At 30.6% G+C, this 19,067-nt stretch overlaps 2 protein-coding genes across 5 annotated transcripts; one reads left to right on the top strand and one right to left on the bottom strand.

Annotated features, from left to right (window-relative positions):
- The first annotated feature begins 1,961 nt into the window (after positions 1 to 1,961).
- On the top strand, positions 1,962 to 9,477 carry LOC105253332. Of its 3 annotated transcripts, none has more exons than XM_011261306.2 (6): positions 1,962 to 2,407; positions 2,656 to 2,903; positions 3,058 to 3,240; positions 3,311 to 6,024; positions 6,097 to 6,240; positions 9,305 to 9,477. In XM_011261306.2, exons 1-5 carry the CDS (start codon positions 2,111 to 2,113, stop codon positions 6,165 to 6,167), a joined length of 3,513 nt encoding a protein of 1,170 aa, XP_011259608.1. In that variant the 5' UTR covers positions 1,962 to 2,110; the 3' UTR covers positions 6,168 to 6,240; positions 9,305 to 9,477. The 3 variants fall into 3 exon arrangements, with proteins under 3 accessions (XP_011259608.1, XP_011259599.1, XP_025264447.1); XM_011261297.1 differs by lacking the exon at positions 9,305 to 9,477 and adding an exon at positions 6,684 to 7,190; XM_025408662.1 differs by lacking the exon at positions 9,305 to 9,477 and adding an exon at positions 6,671 to 7,190.
- Positions 7,186 to 18,438, bottom strand: LOC105253321 (rab GTPase-activating protein 1-like). 2 transcript variants are annotated; one of them, XM_011261284.3, is made up of 18 exons: positions 17,774 to 18,438; positions 17,252 to 17,430; positions 16,965 to 17,139; positions 16,630 to 16,828; positions 16,350 to 16,533; positions 15,736 to 16,101; positions 15,379 to 15,654; positions 15,089 to 15,257; positions 14,767 to 15,008; positions 14,496 to 14,684; positions 14,229 to 14,354; positions 13,946 to 14,131; positions 13,584 to 13,758; positions 10,093 to 10,283; positions 9,945 to 10,004; positions 9,675 to 9,866; positions 9,316 to 9,559; positions 7,186 to 9,045 (listed from the first exon to the last, which is right to left on the bottom strand). In XM_011261284.3, the coding sequence occupies exons 2-17, from the start codon at positions 17,420 to 17,422 to the stop codon at positions 9,320 to 9,322; spliced, it is 3,141 nt and encodes a 1,046-aa protein (XP_011259586.1). In that variant the 5' UTR covers positions 17,423 to 17,430; positions 17,774 to 18,438; the 3' UTR covers positions 7,186 to 9,045; positions 9,316 to 9,319. The 2 variants fall into 2 exon arrangements, with proteins under 2 accessions (XP_011259586.1, XP_011259580.1); XM_011261278.3 differs by having other exon boundaries at positions 15,379 to 16,101.
- Between the last annotated feature and the right edge of the window lie 629 nt (positions 18,439 to 19,067).

The following is a 19,067-nucleotide window of genomic DNA, read 5'->3' as shown; positions in this document are numbered from 1 at the left end:
GCCGCGAAATGGTGTAGAATTTTATGCAAAAAGAACGAAATCGCTATCGCGTCCGGAAGTCGAGATATAAATTGGCCGTTTTTCGCCTGCGCGCGGACGGTCGAAATCGTGCACGACGCCGCGCATGTTGCCTGCCTCTCTCGCGCGATATTCACTGTAACGCGGCGAGTAAAATGGCACGCCGAATGTTCGATTAATTCGTTAAATATTTATATATACCGAACGAAAAAGCGAACCAAAATGTAATCGTTCGATTAATTGATTAAATACTTATATATATCGAACGAAAAGATGAATCGGAATGCATTCGTTCGATTAATTCGTTAAATATTTGTATATATAAATATTTAACGAATTAATCGAACGAATGCATTCCGATTCATCTTTTCGTTCGATATATATAAGTATTTAATCAATTAATCGAACGATTACATTCTGATTCGCTTTTTCGTTCGGTATATATAAATATTTAACGAATTAATCGAACATTCGGCGTGCCATTTTACTCGCCGCGTTACAGTGAACATCGCGCGAGAGAGACAGGCAACATGCGCGGCGTCGTGCACGATTTCGACCGTCCGCGCGCAGGCGAAAAACTGCCAATTTATATCTCGACTTCCGGACGCGATAGCGATTTCGTTCTTTTTGCATAAAATTCTACACCATTTCGCGGCACTACCGTTTAAATCTCGTCCCGATCGCCCGAGGAGCGGCTGACTTACAGTGAATATCCGAAATCTGTTTCCTAGACTCACACTTAAGTATAATATTTATATATATCGAATAAAAAAGCGAGTCGGAACGCCATCTGTCGAATAGTGAATTAAATATTTATATATACCAAACGAAAAGATGAATCGGAATGCATTCGTTCGCTTAATTCGTTAAATATTTATATATATAAATATTTATTTATATATGTATAATGTAAAGAAGGACATCACAATCTCCTTTTATACAACTGAATGCACTTAGTTTGATTAAAATTTCGTTTTATTTCGACCAATTGGAACGAAAATAGCAATAATTCCTTTGTTTTAATTGGTTAATTTAACACTTCAAAATTTTCAGGAGATTCATTTCTAGAGATTTTATAGTTTAAGAATTACGACATGAAATATGCAGTTTTGATTGGTCCACTATTCTTCGTCAATTCCCGCTTATTTTTAAATTTTGACTCAATACTTCTATGGCTTGGATTTCATGAATACTCATATTATATATTATGAAAATGAAAATCATTTATACTATATTTCTAAAAAAGCACACATTTCAAAAAATTTTTTAAAAAATTCTTTCACAAAAAATTCTTTCCGAAAAATCATTTTTAAATCCTTAAAAATGTTTTTTAATATTTATTTTTTTTTTAAATTGTTTCTTAAACAATATTTTAATAATCATGAGTAATAGAAGTAGATACACTGAGAGCAAAAAAGAAAACTTAAATGCTGTTTATATTCTTCTAAATATTGATGTTTCCAAACATTGGTATGTAAAAAATAAATATTTTAATTAATATTATTTTTTAAAGATATATACAGTGTTTTTCGTATTTCCTTAATGTATTCTATCAATATTAAATATAAAAGAAATAATATATTCATATTATTTATTTATTTGTTGTCCAAAAATGATTAAGAAAACAATTTTTTCTAAATGTTTTGAATTTATTTTCAAAACATCGTTTATTTATATAATATTTTTAACTGAAAATAATACTAATAAAAGTAAATTAATTTTTAAAGTTTAATTCCTTATTATTGAGACACTTTATATGTAAGATTAGTAGTATTCAATATATCGTTTAACATTCTTTTAACGCAAATATTGGCAAAAAACAATAGAAAATTTATATAGATGCAAGAACTCTCCGATTCCCTCTGTGTCTAATAAGCACGAGCTGTAAAGATCGGTCACGTGCACAGTGACATCCCTGATTATCCCTCACATGCGCACGAGGGTTCGCGCCGGTGAGATTGTGTATCACTGGCCACGCTGCGGGATTCATGGTCCATGTCGGTTGCACGTACATTCGCGCAGAAAGCGATGTGAATTTGTGGTGCAGTGAGAAAAAATTGCAAAAAGTCTGTCTACACCATCTTACACAGACATGATTATCGTGCTGTTTCACGTGTTTTATTTGCTCGGTCAATATATATATAAAAACTATCGCGTCAAGAAGCTGAGAAGCTTGTGCGATGCCGCGAAGGAGTCAGAGAAATCTTCGTTCGACCAGCAAACCTACGAAATGTTCAGCGATAATTCGTACGACGACGATGAGAAATCTCTGGCGTCGAAATGTCACGAGGTAGAGCCGATGAAATTCAATCCGCCGGCGTATATACAAAGATACAACGCCGTGCAAAACATACTTACTGATCCCGTGTACAGCGGAAAAATACGAAAGGTATTAATACACTATTATATGTAAATATATAGTTATAGATATGAAACCTGAAGGACATATAACTGTTAATATGATTGCACAAATTTTTTTACTTATCATTTAATTACTGGATTTAATAAGTTTGCATTAATGGATCACTAACATTCATCATTTGGTAAACAAAATATGAAAAATCGTGACTTTTAGTGTGTATTAATTTCACTATCTTTTCTTAGATAATAACTGTAATTTTGAATATTTGTTAATAGGTTGTCGATTTTGGATGTTCACAAATGAGTTTTCTACGTTATTTAAAAAACATACAAGAAGTGGAAGAGATACTTTGCGTTGACATTGATAGAGAAATTTTAGAATATAACAAAGAAAGAGCAGAACCATATCTCATGGAATATGTATGTTGTCGACAAACGCCACTTGTCATTGAATTATGTGAAGGAAGTGTAACACATAATGATCAAAAATTGAAACAAGCGGATGCTGTAATTTGCATTGAATTGTATGTTGTATTGTATGAATTAAGATAACATACAGACTTTATAGAGTTATTTTATCTTAATTGTGCTTTTATTTGATATTAAAAGATATTAAAATACATACTTATATAACTTTCTTATTTTTTATAAAAATATTTCTATTTCTTAAAATTCTAGAATTGAGCATTTGTATCCAGAGACATTAATGGACCTGCCTTCTAATATTTTTGAATATATTATGCCAAAAGTAGCAATAGTAACTACCCCAAATGCAGATTTCAATGTATTATTTCCAAACTTCTCAGGCTACAGACATCCAGACCATAAGTTTGAATGGACAAGGAAACAATTTCAAGAATGGTAAATAAAGCTTATTTGGATTTTGTGAAACTTATAAAAAATGAAATGTTCACTATTATTTTATCAACAGGGCACAAGACATTGTGGCAAGATATCCATCTTATGTTGTGACATTTCATGAAATTTGTAAAGGACCTGCAGGCACTGAAGACTTAGGTGGATGCTCACAAATGGCAGTATTTCACCAACAATCATTAATAGAAGAATGCAATAAAATAATAGGAGTAGATGGATTATTTAAGACAGTGGCTAGATATGATTATCCTGTATATGTTGACACTCGTTCTGATGAAGAGAAATTATTGCATGAAGCAACGTATCATATCACCACATTAGCCTTCTTTCAGGAGAATCGAGATGAAGTAATTCTGAGTAATATATTACCTTATTTGCAAGAAAAAAATTTCAATGTAACAATAGAAACATTGAGAAAAGTCTTAACAGATGCAAATTGGATTATCAAAGATGGAGAAGATGGACCAATAGTAAAAATTGATTGTTGTTCTTCTGATTATGAAGCTGAAGATGAAAATTTTCATATGGATAATACTGATTCGATAAATGAAGAAAATATAAAAGAATTCAACTATGAAGATGAATCAGTAAGTAACATATTTGCAAATGCAGATGAACAAGGTTTAACTGAACGAAATTCATATATTGAAAACTGGAATGAACAACTCAGCATTATTATACCCGAAAATCGTTCTATTATTCAAGAAAATAGTTATTTATTTGATGGTGAAAATTTCTTATCAGAATATCACCCACCTGAAGTATCGCATGTAACCAGCAACAATGATGTTACTAGGCACTCAAAGATTAGCAATATTACAGACTCTTTAGTATATACTGAACGAGAACTTCCAAGTAATTCAACTTCTCTTTCTTTAAATGAGATAGAAATAGATGGCGAAGCTAAAATGAATAATGCCGATGTGCCATCAGTTTTTGACACATCCTCGACAATATTCAATGACAGTAATTTAATATTAAAAGACTCATCAGCCGACAATACAACAATAAAATCAGTTTTATCACAAAATAGTGATATAAATTTAACAACTTCAGAATTACAAGTACAAAAAATGTTCAATTTCCAACCATATATGTCTGTCTCGCGTTCATCGACATCGCCAGAACTACTTTTATTCAGTTCTGGCGAATCGAACAATTCTTTGCATAATTATAGCACTAATTATCAAAACGGATCGTGCGATAAATTGCATCAAATTTCATTAAACGATACTTTTCACCAATCTGAAATAACAAATGCGGATGTAGATGAATCTATTGCAGAGAACATTTTTTCCTTGCCATTTAAAAAAAATTCTTTGGAAAAGGATTGTACATTGATACAGAAAAGTAAAATAAATTCTTCAAAACATAAATTCTCAAGTTATCCTAAGGTAAACAATAGTTGTAATCTTGAACAAGTGATTTTAGTTAAGAATCAAGTTTGTGAAAATAATGATATGACAGATATGATACCATTAAAAGTTTGTAGTAGTAGTGTTAATAATCAACCAAGATTTACAAGTTCACCTAAAGGTCCTACAAAAATATCTACCAATATCGTTGAACAAAGCTGTCACGAATTGAAAGAACTAATGCCTGTAGTAAATAGGAACATCTTATCATCTATAGAAAAAACAATTAAGAAAACTGTATTGAATACTGATGATAGTAGTTCATTAAATGATATTAGTCAGAAATCTAGTAGCAGTACTTCTACAGAAACAGTTAAATTATGCGCTAGTTCTTTAAGTGATGATATTACCAATTCTTCAAAAAATAATACAGACTTATATCTCATTAGCAATAACGCACAGAAACATTTGTATTTAGAGAATAAAGAATCTACCAAAGAATCAATGCAAGATATTGATGAAAAATTTATAGAAAAGAACGTTGCAATCAATCATGAATCCGATTTCGCGGATGATATACAAAATGTAGACGCACACCACAGCTTGTCATTGAACAATGAGAACATTAACAAAGAAGAAGACATGTGTTGTACATTAACAAAAACAAATGATAATGGTACAAAGCTGCATCAAGAAAATGTGATTAACGATTTCGCACAGTCGAATGTAAGAGAAAAGAGCTTAAATCCGCCTAAAGAATTGTCGAGTTTGAAATCGCAGAACAATAGCGAATACTCTTCAACTGAATGTGCCAAAAAAACTAGTGTTTTAGAAAATGATAGACTTGTATCTAGTAGCAGTAATAAAGATGCAAATAATGTTCAATTTGCAGTATTAAAAAAAAATGATGAAATTGTTGGTACAAGCAAAGATGTAAATGCATCGAATATCGTTGGATTAGTAAATATTGAAGCTAAATCAGTTTCTCCATTTGAAACCCCTCCAAACAGTTGGTCTCCCGAAATTATGGATTCTGGATATCCAAATTCAGCATCCGTGCAAGATATAACACCAGAATATGATTTGTCCAGTATAGGTCAAGATCATATACCAGATTCTGAATCACCGAGCGTTGCAGAAGCGCCAAGACTCGGCATTTTGGAACCAATCGAGGTAGAAAATGGTGATTTGGCAAACAATAACAGGGATGATGAGGGTAACAATATGATAGCTGTGGATGCTAATGATATTGAAAACTTGCAACCATTAATCGATGTACTGGAAAATGATCTCGAGAATGAAAACGATATTTACGTAATGCAAAACGGATTTCCCATATGGTTATTGAGATTATTGGATATGGCAAATCCACTTGATAGACAAAATTTGAGGAATCCCGAAGATGAAGTAGCAGGTAACTAAGTCTTTCTTATCTTTGCACTGTTTGCACGGGGGAAAGATATATTTACAATATTTATATTACTAGATGATGCTAATTACATGGGTCGTGACGAAGGTTTTGATAGCAGTTCGTCCGAGAATGAGAGCGACATATAAAATGGAAATGACAAAAAATAAAACACTTTTCTTGCTGGGGCGAAAAGGATGTGATGCGTGTGATATAATTAAGGTATTACAATCGTACATATCATTCTTTGATGTTCCCAACAAAGTCTGCAGACTTGGAAATCTATAGGCTTGGAAGATAAAATTATATATATTGGAGAACATTCTTGATTACATTTGATATCTGATAAAAAAATTTACATTTTAGAATAGAATATTTGATATAAGTAAAACAATAATTTTTTATTTTATTTAAATCTAAATTTTAATTATATGTTAATATATAACTACCTACTTATTTATTTCTAATGGCAAATTTTTTATTTTTATATACATAGCATTATTTGATAACATTTTAAACCTATGTAGTATTTTATGTAACGTTAAGGCAAATCTGATTATCAAGTAAAAATATGTATTTTTCCCATGTTACCAAGTATAATTTATAATTTCTATTTTTATATTATAAATCAAACATTGTTGTTTTATGTTAGTCATTTTTCACAGACTTAAGGAACAGACTGCAAGAAGATTTTTAAATTGCAGCTTTATAAGTATCTGGAAATGTCAGCTTCTCTATTTCATTGAAAAATCAAACATTCTTGTTAATAGTCAAAATATCAGAGATATTTTGATCTTTTAACATATATATACATTACATATCGACATACATATACATACATATATATGTGTATATATATATTTTCTTACGGTTCTACGAAGTTTCCATTAATTCTTAACGAAATGTCAATATAATCAAGTTTCCAATGTAGTATTTTAGCTCTTAATGTAATTTACGAAAGTTCATAGATATGTTAAGTTTCGATAAGAGTAACATATATATGTGATATCTGATACATTATTATCACAAATGTGTGATATGTTATGAATATTTAGTTCTTTTGTGATTGTTTGACTATAATTTCCTTAAAACTTCCTATCCCTAAGACTGAGACTGCATATAATTATGTTCGCAATTGTGCTTTGGGCAAATAAAATCGATATAAAATCTGAGTAGATATAATGTCCTCAATATATTTTGACCTAATACAGAAAAGCATGTACATATTGTATGGCATAAAAGTTACGAACTCCTTAATATTAAATATTTTACATGGAAACGTGTGATATCTTCCTTTCAATAATAGTGGAATGAAATTACAGGGTATACAATGTGTATGTATATGGTTTATGCATAAAGTTAGCCTACAATTTTACATAATTCTGTTAATAGACCATTTCGACTGTTTATAATATTTACAGAAATAAAATCTTTCATTTTTTGGTTGATATAATTGATTATTCGCTAGAACACAAGTTAAACGTGACCATAAACTTTGCTTGCAATCGTGTACGCATTATTCCTTCATTTTATCATTTTAATAAATTCTTCTTTTAATCGCGAAATTAAATAAACATGAATCGGTGCTTCAAATAAACTCTGACATACAACTTAATGGCACAAATGAATATGCTTGTTATAATTATAATATACGGAAAATTTTTGTAATATTTGCATAACAGTTTATTTTTTAAGTGCAAATGTGTATAAATAAATATATACTATATTTGAACAGCACGAGTTACAAAGCTAAGTTTGATAGTCAAGAATGTGCTATAGGAGTATATAACAAATTTATTATTGAAATACACTTATGATACTAGACAAAATTACATATATTTGATAGAATTGCGCTTTTAAGTAGTGCCTTAATGCCACAAGATCTATGGCTTTTAATAGTGTTTGTCTCTTGCTACAGATTTTATCAAAACAAAATGCAAGTTGCAACTAAAATTTCTGAGTATCTCGCATCTATTTGTATTTTTTACATGCATAATCTATTTTGCTATATTTATATATTTGTAATTAATGTCTCCTTATGGAACGAGTGATAAAATACTAATACGCTTCGCACACGTTTATCGGTAACGAAAATATATATAAAACTAAAGCAAAGTGAAATCTCTTTAAATATCAAATCTAACACTAATTGTGAATCAATTAAAGTGTCATAATTATACGTATATATTATCGTCACTTCGTTAGCAGAACTGAAATCATTGCAGAAAATAGCTGACTTAATAATAAAAAAATCAGTAATGGAAGAAAACGCATCCACACTATTTTGGAATGTTACGTTAATCCGAGTAAAATTAATTAACGAAAAAAAATAAACGAAACAAATCTTGGCTGTTGTTTAACGCGATATAAATCTTGATTTATACTGTATATATCTGCAATCACGCATCTGTGTTACTTGAATGCATTGTATATATACACAGTAAAGGTTTCTACATTGTCTCCCTTTCATTCTTAGACTAGTTCATACAAAACGCGGCATATATTACTTATTTTGTATTTTTTAATATTATAAATAATTTACCGTATGTTTGCGTACGTAATGTGATTCTTTTGGCTGTAAATTGATTGTTATACCCGCGTATAGTAGCGAGATATTATATATGTAATTTTTTTTTATATTTTTATCCAGCATAGAGAGCTCACGTACGGCTTTATATATGCTAAATAAGAAGAAAAAAATAAAATAAAATAATATTAATGTAAGCGTTTTTATACTCGTAGAGTATTGAAACAGAAGGATCACAGAAATTAGTAGTCTACTTTTAAAGAACAAAAATGTAACAAAATTTCAACATATAATAATTAATAATATATAAATTGGGCTGCCTGATGAAAAGCACTTCGACGTGCGAGATATGGCGAAGAGCGTGACAAAGAATTACATCATCGACTGAACAGATTAAGTCTTACACATGTAATTACGAATATACGTCGTGTTCACGTATTTGTGCTTGACACATTTGACTCCAAAATGTACGTATTCTTCCTCTTCTATTGGCATTTTGTCTGCGTAGCAAAAGTATTAGTAAAAACTTAATGAATAGGATATGAAGTCAAGTATCATTCATGCAAAAAGAGAAGGGAAGGAAGAATATTAAAATTGCAACATCAATAAAACGTGGATTATTTCTATAAAATATCTTCTTAAAACTTGAATAATACATATAAAAAGAGCTCCTCATTCATGCGACTGTACTTAGTAAATATTGTGCTCTTATTTTAAATATTTTAATTTTGCTATAAAAATTATTCTTTCTACTTTAAGGAAATACTTACTGCATCACACAACTTCCTTGAGACTGTCCCGCGTGTCTCGGCCTCGAGAATGTATCAGGTGGTGCAAATCGCCTCCGGGTGCGCTATCGCGTCTCAGATCTCTCAGCGCAGTCGGTGGTGCTCCCAGGACCTCCCTCTTGTTCGCTGCTTCCTTTATGCTGGATAAGGTTTTACTGAACCACGGCCAGCTGTTTCGTGCGGCTTGCAGTTCGGAGGCAGTAGCGTGCAATTGATGCGTCAGATCCTGTCGACAAAAAGCGATTCGTATTAAGATTTTCTGTATCTTGCGACTTCGAAAAATTAGTATTACGTAAAAAAAATATATATGTATATATACTATATATTTATAATCCCGTCACCTGATTCCGACACTCGGCCTCGACGTGAGCCAACTTGGTCTGCGCTAGTTCCAGCTCTAATTCGCGCACCCTTTCCTGTACTCTATGAAGCATAGGATCTATACGATTCTCCAAGGGATGCGCGATATCCGCTAAGATATTCGACGAGTCCATTATACATGTTCTGCATTTTTCGCATTTTGAAACCTTCGCCTGAAACAATATCAATTATTTTATTTCTGTACGCAGTACTTGATACACAACATTAATCGCGCAAATTAAATCACGTACGCGTAATTCGCTTAACGTTGTCTTTGCCGCATTGTAATCGTCCTCCAAACGCTGACAGATCTGAAATAATAAAAATACGCGTCTCTTGCAGTTCTATGTAAAATTTGAAATCGCATGGCGTGGATATAATAATGTTTCATACAAATACCTGCTTGTACTCGGCTATAATGACGTTGCTTCTACGACTTTCGGCGTCTGCCCGAGCCACCTCACGTTGTAACATCTCTTTAATTTGCAACAGTTCCGCTTCCAATCTTTGCTTCTCCTCTTCATTTCTGGCCACTGTACCGCGCAATTGTTCCACCTCATTACTGTACTCGTCAGCATTTTCTTGTGCCTCTATACAAATAACAAACATAATTTTTTTAGAGAAAATTTTCAAAATATGCAGATTATATGCAGATTATAACTGTGAATCTTTAAAAATTTTTCATCTTATTATAATTATAAATTTCCAAAATCATCCTCACGAATGTATAACTACATCTTACAATTATTACATTATAATTATTCTTTAAATATGACTTTATTCTTGCATAAATTTTTTGACAATTTTATATCATTTCTGTTTATATTCTGTTCATTTTGTTTGCCTCAGGTGTCCTTTTGGATGTGCCTCATATATATCATAAACATATCTTTTTAAGTACGTATTATTTCTTTATCTTATATTTGATATACGCAGGTAAACGTAATACGAAGCAATTTTCGAACACTGGACACCTGAACATTACATAAACACGCTTATTATTTTTACTTTGTTCTTTCGTTGCACAGCTCATGTTTGCACGACTGATTTGTTGAAAACAGATAGTCCGGAACGTACTGACAGATATACGATATCTCGTTTGCACGAGCAGCCGATTTTACTATATACTGCTGTAAAGAATGCGTTATGGTCAAATTTAAACTGCTGGCAGCTGATATTGGATATCTTTTTATCTTATATCTCTCCTTGACAAGCAACAATAACTGACAATCAAGATACTTATCAATAATACAATATTTGATATATTAGAATATTGTAAAAGTAAATTTGTTCTAAAAATATCCTTGGAACTTTATTTTTTGTATATAATTTTAAAGCATTAAAAACAAACGAAACATTACTCTAATTATTGTAAATTATATTCTGTGTGATAATAATAATTCTTTATATTTTTTGATAAAAAATTTAAAAAAAAATTTTTTTTAACTTTAAAAAATTTTTCATGTATACGCTATAAAATCCGTAGATCCAAATTTTAAAATTCAATTCAATATATATACATATAAAATCTATATCTTCAATATGTCAGCACATATGAAAATTCCTGTCTGATTAGTCAGTTGATAATTATGTTACTGCTTATCAATTTACACTTCAACAACTTCGTATAGGATCAATATGCATAGATAATAACTTCATAGTCTACATATTTTATACACACACACACACAAACATATATATATATATATATATATATATATATATATATATATATATAATTAATATAATTCCCTTAATTATAAAAAAAATATTTTGAAATAATTTTGTTTTACTCTATTTTATTTTATTTATTTTTTTTTGTTAATTGTACTCATTTAACGCTGTTGTAGATATATTATAACACTACACTACTTCTATAGATGTGAAGGAAGTATAATTAGTACAGCAAAAAACAAGTGGCTGAGATAATATCATTTGCGCCCATGCATACCCAAATATATAGCGAGAAAAAACATACAAAGATAGAGGAGGTGCAGACGTTTATTAGATACAGGAATAGGATATCATTGGATAAAATAGGTAATTCACAAAACTAAAATTAGAATATTCTGAGACGATTTATTTTATATAAGCAATAATAAATAATCTATAAATAAAAAGCAATACAAGATCGTATACACAAGCGCTATAGCTGATAAGCATGGGCTTGAATAACAAACGTAAGATCAATTTTTTTAGAAACCTTTTCGAAAAATAAATATTTCACAAAAAAATTAAACTTTAAAATTGACACATGAAATCTTATTAATGTACACAGCACGCACTAAGATACATATTTTGTTATAGAAGCATAAAAAATACAATATGACAATTCTGTAATTTGATAATTTTGTATCATGAAAATTATAATTTTGATCAATTTCCTCATTTAATCAATGAAATTTAAAAAGTGTAATATAAATCATTATAGACGGTTTTAATATTTTTATGTAATTTCACTTGTATGCATTTAAGCAAATTTTATAATATCATTAGAGAATGTGTGTTTATACATTTTTAATAAAATTTATAAGTTTCATAATAAAATATTAATGAAGATAACAGTAGACTATGTATATAACAATTCGACAAACGAACATTAAGCGACTAATAACAATCTTTTAATTGATAAATCTATTAATTAAATCATTTGATTTATCAATTAAAAGATTATGTTGCACACAGTATATTAACAGATGCATTGAATAATGCATTTTGCATCATGAATTGTGAACTATTATTCTATGATAAATGGATAGAGTAAATAGATTTATATATTTGTAATAAGATTATTTATACATATATAAATTAAATATTACATATATAAATTAAAATTTATATAAATAGAGATATAAATTAGAATTGTGAGAAACTCTTGAATTTTAGATTAAAAAATATAATGAAATAAAAGTTCAATATATTATATACGTACATAATACATACACACACATGTATATATATAATGTGTGTTTAAATTTTATTATATTTTAAGAATTTAAATAATATAGTGTCGTCCAAGAAAGGAAAAACAATTCCACATTCTCTTTTTTTCTCTTTTTTTTCAATAAACTTTTTATTTTGAGAATAATTGATGATGTATTAATTATCACCACATTGCAATGATTTAAAAAAAATACAGACAAGTGAAACCATCACCTGATCATAAAATAATTGTGAAATGTCCATTTTGCATTTTTAAACTTTTTTATAGAGAGCTGTGTATATGTGTAAAGGTTATTATAAAATATTTATTAATACTATTTACTAAATTATATATTAGCTATATTCTTTTCAGACTAGAAGCATATTTAATACTTTGATTAAAAAAGTATAATCATGTTAAATATATACACGCATGTGATGTTATCTTATATCTTTTTTTTATTTAATATATTATAATAATATATATTAATTATATATATGCATACATACATACATACATATATATATATATATATATATATATATATATATATATATATATATTTATTTATTTATTTGATTAGACTATGTTTGATTTTTTAATTTAAAAAAAGGACCTCTAAGCTCTATTACAAATAAAAAAATATTTTATTATATACGTCTTGTAGCACAGCCGAAGAACTCATGTTTTACGTATAATTTTTATGAGCAATAATCGCCTTGATATGTGCAAAGATATTTTACTTTTAATCTTTAAATGGTACATATATATATGAATATAATGTTTGTGCCTGAAGCTGTTATCCATGAAAAAATAAAAAATTAAAAAAATTCACAACCAACAGGCAATAATCACTCAACCATACATGCATGTACATGGTATATGTCCTCTAGTGAAATGATGGACATCGGGTTTAAAGGTAAACCGGGAGTTGTGTGTGCAGCTCAAACGTAGAATATGAAATTACCTTTCAATGTCATAAATTCTGCTTCATATTTCTTCAACTTCTTTAATGTTACTGAACAAGCTAACTTCATAACGTAGCGTGCCACTTCTTCGTTTCGGCAACGTTTTGGTAAATGTACCCGAAAGTATTTCAATATACTTTCAAAATCTAATTGTAATAACTCCTTTTTACACAGCTAAAAATATTAAATTACTTCATTACTTTTTCCACATACATACATAAATATATATAAAAGTTATAAAAGTTAGAAGTTAAAAATATAAGAAAATTAGAGTCTTATATCAACTTAATTGATTCATAATAATTTATATATTATACTATTATAAATAATAATTTTATAAAGTCCGCTTATAACAGCTTACCATTAATAAAGCAAGCGCAACTTGGAATAATGTGTCAAGTCCTTGTAAAAGAAATACATCCAAGATATGAAAGACAAGATATAATGGAAATCTAGCAGTAAAGAGAGTTAGAAACCATTGTGCGGCGAACATGTGCGTTTCTACGCCGCGATCACAGAAGTGCTTATAAAGTTCCGGTAATTGATCCTGAAAGTCAATTGCAAAAAAAATGTATCATGAGTTCACTAGCATAATTTATTATGAAACAAACGTAATAAATTTACCAACTAACTTATCAACTTACTTCTATCAAACGATTTAATTGGTAAAATCGCATGTAAAGGTTGTCAAATCTATCCTTGTATAAATCTCGCAGACCATAGTCGTACATTAATTTAACAAGAACACAAAACGCTTGTTCCTCGGGCATCTAAAATATAATAAAATATAATAAAAGAAATATCTGAATTTATTTTAGTCTATAAATATTCCACATTGTTACAATATATTATCTGTAGAAAATTGTATTATTATTCATAATTATTTATCAAACTTTATAACAATTACTTACATGCAATAACAGACTAGCAACTAAGAAACTAAGACCTTGACAATATCCAACTTCTTCATCATGAACGGCATATGCTTTACTTATTCTGTATAAAGAATCTTGACCTAAACCACCTGTTTCTTTAAAGAAGTCATGGGCCGGAAATGTTCTATTAATATCTCTTAAAATTACACTCTCACAGCTGCTTTCCTATATATTTATTATTAAAATTTGTTATATTGCAAAGAAAGAGTACTAAATATTTTTTATTATTTGAAAGGTAATTACTCACTTTTGTAATCAACATCCTGTATTTGTCCATCATTTCTTGCGAATTGTCACAATTACTCAAACGTTGCCAAACTTCGCCGCGTAAAGCTTCAGGAATTCCTTGTTTTGTGAGTTTTATAAGAAGTTTTGGACGTTGTTCGTTAACTTGCCAGCTATCTAAAACTTCAGCCCAGCTTGCCAATTCATCTGCTGAGCAGTCTTTAGAAACTTCGCCTGTGCCGCTTAACATGGGTTCATCTCCATCTACACATATTGAAATATTAGCAAATATATTTTATATTATTAAATTAGCAAGTCAATTTTTCTGTAATTTAATTTATTACCTGAATCTATTTCTTCCTTAGGTGTAAGTGTGTCGATACTTGTCAAAGAGGGTGATCTGATTAAAGATGCCAGATTCAGAGCCAAATTTAATCTGTTTCTATCTAATTCACCAGATGTTTCTATACTTTGTACTTCGTAATGTATTTCTGTACCATCTCCAGAAATTACCTTTTACAAAAGAAATTAATATATGTAATTGTGGAAAATAACTTTCAATATGTGTAAACAATTAGATAAATATTTTTAGTGATAAGTAATTTTTCCTAAGAATATAAAATAAATAGCTTACCTCTTTGGAATTAAGATAAAATTGTTGCACGAGATTTCTTTTGTTAAAATACCAAAATCTCTCATTTTGTGGAAACACTTTGACTGGTGTTTCTATTACAAATCTTACTGGTTCTCGAATATCTCTTATAACGAGATCAACGGCAACAGTCATGAAAATTTTGCCCTCTCTGGGAGTTTCTATATTGAGAGTTTCCAAAGCAGGATCTGCAGGATCCCAACGTCCACAAATATTATAGCACTGTTTGTCTTGCATTATTGGTCCAGTATTAACTTGCTGTAAAATTGTTGTAATATTGCGAACATCTGAGCTGATTATAGACATAAAATTAACTTGCTGGTGTGAATCTCTCTTTACCATCTCGAGTAGTCGCATATCGCTATGCTTAACATTTCGCCCAGGACTAACAAGTACTCCAAAACATCTTTCAACCTCAAGCGTAATGCCACCTTCTTTACTGGACACTTGCTGGATGCTCAAACAAACTTGCTTTGCCACATTGCTTCTTAATTTGAAACAATTTCTATCTTTAGGGACTGTGCTATAAGTACCCTTTCCATCTTCTTCTTTTATTTCCATAGTGACTTCAAAAATGAATACTCTAGAATTAACTTTTTCACTACCAGCATTAAAACCATTGAAATCACTACCTGTCAATGAACTCGTCATTGAACGTGGTATTCTGTGAAATGCTTTTGAAAAGCAGGCTGATACTTGTCCAACCTAAATAAAATAATTAAGAGAATAAAATTATATATTATCTTATATATATTAACATTATATAATGATCACAAGATATTAACAAATATTAGTTGTAAATAATACTATTATGATTTATATATATTTATCTTGTTTGCATTTATGCGCAATTATATACACGAATGTATAATTAATTTGGATAAAATTTAAAAAAGAGAAACTATGATAAGAAGGTATAATCTTTTATATATATCTATAAGATAAAAACGTACCGCTTCGGGTATGTCACAGCGAAATACATGGCATTGATAAATGGCAGATTCTAAAGTGTCCCCGTGTGACCACGTGAAAGCAAAGCATGCCGAGCATGAACCAATACTCTCACCACGTGCATAAAATAAAATGCGTTGTACTTCGTAACGTGCAATAGCTTGTTGTGTCGCGGCATCATATAAACTGAAAAATTCGAATATAAATTAATTTATTATATCATCCAAGTAATTATGTTAATCTGATTTTTTATATACTTGTTACAGATATAAGTATTCTTACATAACTGAACCTTGCGAACTACTGGGTACTGAGACGGAAACTTTTATTCCTAAATTCAAAGACTGCTCTGCATTTAATATACTCATGTTGCGTTGTATTTCACACTCTGATTTTGGCGCATTTATTGCAGCTGCTCCCAGATAAGTAACACCATTGAAAATAGTACATTCTTGTTGAACATGTGATAATGTATTTAATTCTGGATCATAAACAAAAATATTTAAATTGGAAATTTATCATTATTATATCATGTTCATATACATTTTTGCAGTAAATATCCTTATATATATATATATGTATATATATATATATATATATATATAAATTTTGTTTACCTTCCTCAAGATAATCTTCAGGTTTCATAATATCCTGTTTCTCTGGTGCAATAACACAAGGACTAACTTCATAAAATTTGCTATGGCCTACTCTCTTTGTTTTTTCCTGATTTTGTTGTCCACCACCTGTCATTCTAAATTCACTACTCTCCATCTTTGAGTCCTCTGTTAAAATCTACAGATAAAGAAGATATAGGTATGTAAAATGTAATTTAGCATTTATCTGGCATGGATTTATAATCACTGTATTAAGATATAGATTATCTCTCTGATAAATTTATACATACCTCGCGGAGATTATTTTGCAAATCCTCCAAATTACCGTTATTGGCGATTTTTAACATAGGTGGTTCCAAGAGAGCTTGTTGCTGCTTGCTGGTACCTTTTTCATTCACAAATTCATATTCATCGCTTGTCGCCACTGATTCCATGGATTTTACACTCATGCTATCCTCCATAACTAAGTCTGCAATGTCAATATCCATTGTTCTACTTTTACAACTAACAATATTTAAAGATTAATTCATTATAATTTAAGCAGTCTTCTTTTTTGTTTTTTCTGAGATTCCTAAGAGTATTTATCATTAAGAAAAATTATTCAATATATCTTGATGGGCAGGTAGATAAGACATAATCTTTCAATGATTACTCAAGACAAGTTTCGAGTAGGAATCCCCTCTGTGTATACGCTTATCTGAATTATTTCAAGTTTCACTTATGTGTGAAGGACAACTTTATACATTCTATTGAGAACTTGGAAAGACCATATTTACAAATATTGCTCTGATACAATGACAGTAAACACGTACAAGACTACGACTTCCCCTCAGGAACACAAGTGGCTCTGTGCGTTTTACAGCGGAATTTTTTAATCTCTGTGTCTCTGTGGAAAGCAGAGTTTCTTTCAGAGGAGAAACGACCGTGTTATGGGGAAAAGTTTCTCCGTCTCTCCTTTCTCGCGCTGCGCTCTCAGCTCTGCGTGTCACCCTCGTGTCGCATCAGCGCGACCCATTAGAACGAGAGCCAAACGAATCGCGCGACGAGGAAATAAATTCGCGACGATGGCATCACCGTGAATACGCCCGTCGATCGTTTCCGCGATACCCGGACGTATTTCAGGCGATGACAATATTCCGTATCGCCCGCTTTATTTCGCCCTCGCGCCCTCGATGTCCCACTCTCGGTTATTCCCGACGAAAAATGCCCGCGGATCACCTTCTCGCGGCGTGAGTCTCCTCCCCCCCCCCGTGGCCCCGGATCGTCCGCGGTGACAGCCGCGTGTTGCGTGCTGCACGCGAGTCCCGTCTCCGGCGCGTGTTTCACCGGGGACCGCCACACGTCAGATCGTCTTCGCGCACGTCTCGTCACGGCTCCCGACGAACATTTACATGGTTTTCTCGTATTCCGATGGCGATTGACAGCGCGCTTGATTGACAGAAACAACGACGGGGGTCGGCCATTCGCGAGCATCCACCACCCAGAAATCTCTCTGGTAGGGATAGCCAGCGATATCGCATCGATACTTTGCTCTCGATGCCGCGATGTTTCGGTGTTTTACATGAATCTTCGATAGAGAAAAAAAATAACGAAAACTTGATAATTCTTACATTTCGACTAATTATTTCGAAAATATACAGCGTTTTTATCTGGTTATATTTTGGATTCGACATTTGCATCGAGACTTTATAGGCAAGAGTTTTTATATGACAAGTCGTATATCATTTTTTAAATTAATTTTATTTATATTCATGTGTGTGGGCAATCATATGTAAGGTCTTTTTTTTATTCAAAATTAATTTTATTCGGCAAGAGTGTACAATTAATTCATTATAAGAGATTTTTTTTCGTCTATAATATTGAAATTTTTGTACATGATAAATAAAAATTTTATAATATCAATAGCTTTAAATAAAATTATTCTTGTAATCTTCAACTTCATGATCAACTGAAATTAATTAGCACAAAAGATACACTTTTCTGTAATCTTATGGTATCGAAAAAGAAAAATTTAGACTTACCGAGATATCAGTTTTAAACAACGAAACTACACCGTCTCGAAACTATGAATCGAAATCTCTAAATATCTCGTATTAAACATGATGT

Source organism: Camponotus floridanus, unplaced genomic scaffold (assembly GCF_003227725.1).
Source record: "Camponotus floridanus strain SB8 unplaced genomic scaffold, Cflo_v7.5 scaffold22, whole genome shotgun sequence".
NCBI classification, from domain to species: Eukaryota; Metazoa; Arthropoda; class Insecta; order Hymenoptera; family Formicidae; genus Camponotus; species Camponotus floridanus.
Note: the sequence above shows the minus strand (reverse complement) of the source record. Positions and strands in the feature narration are given on the sequence as shown.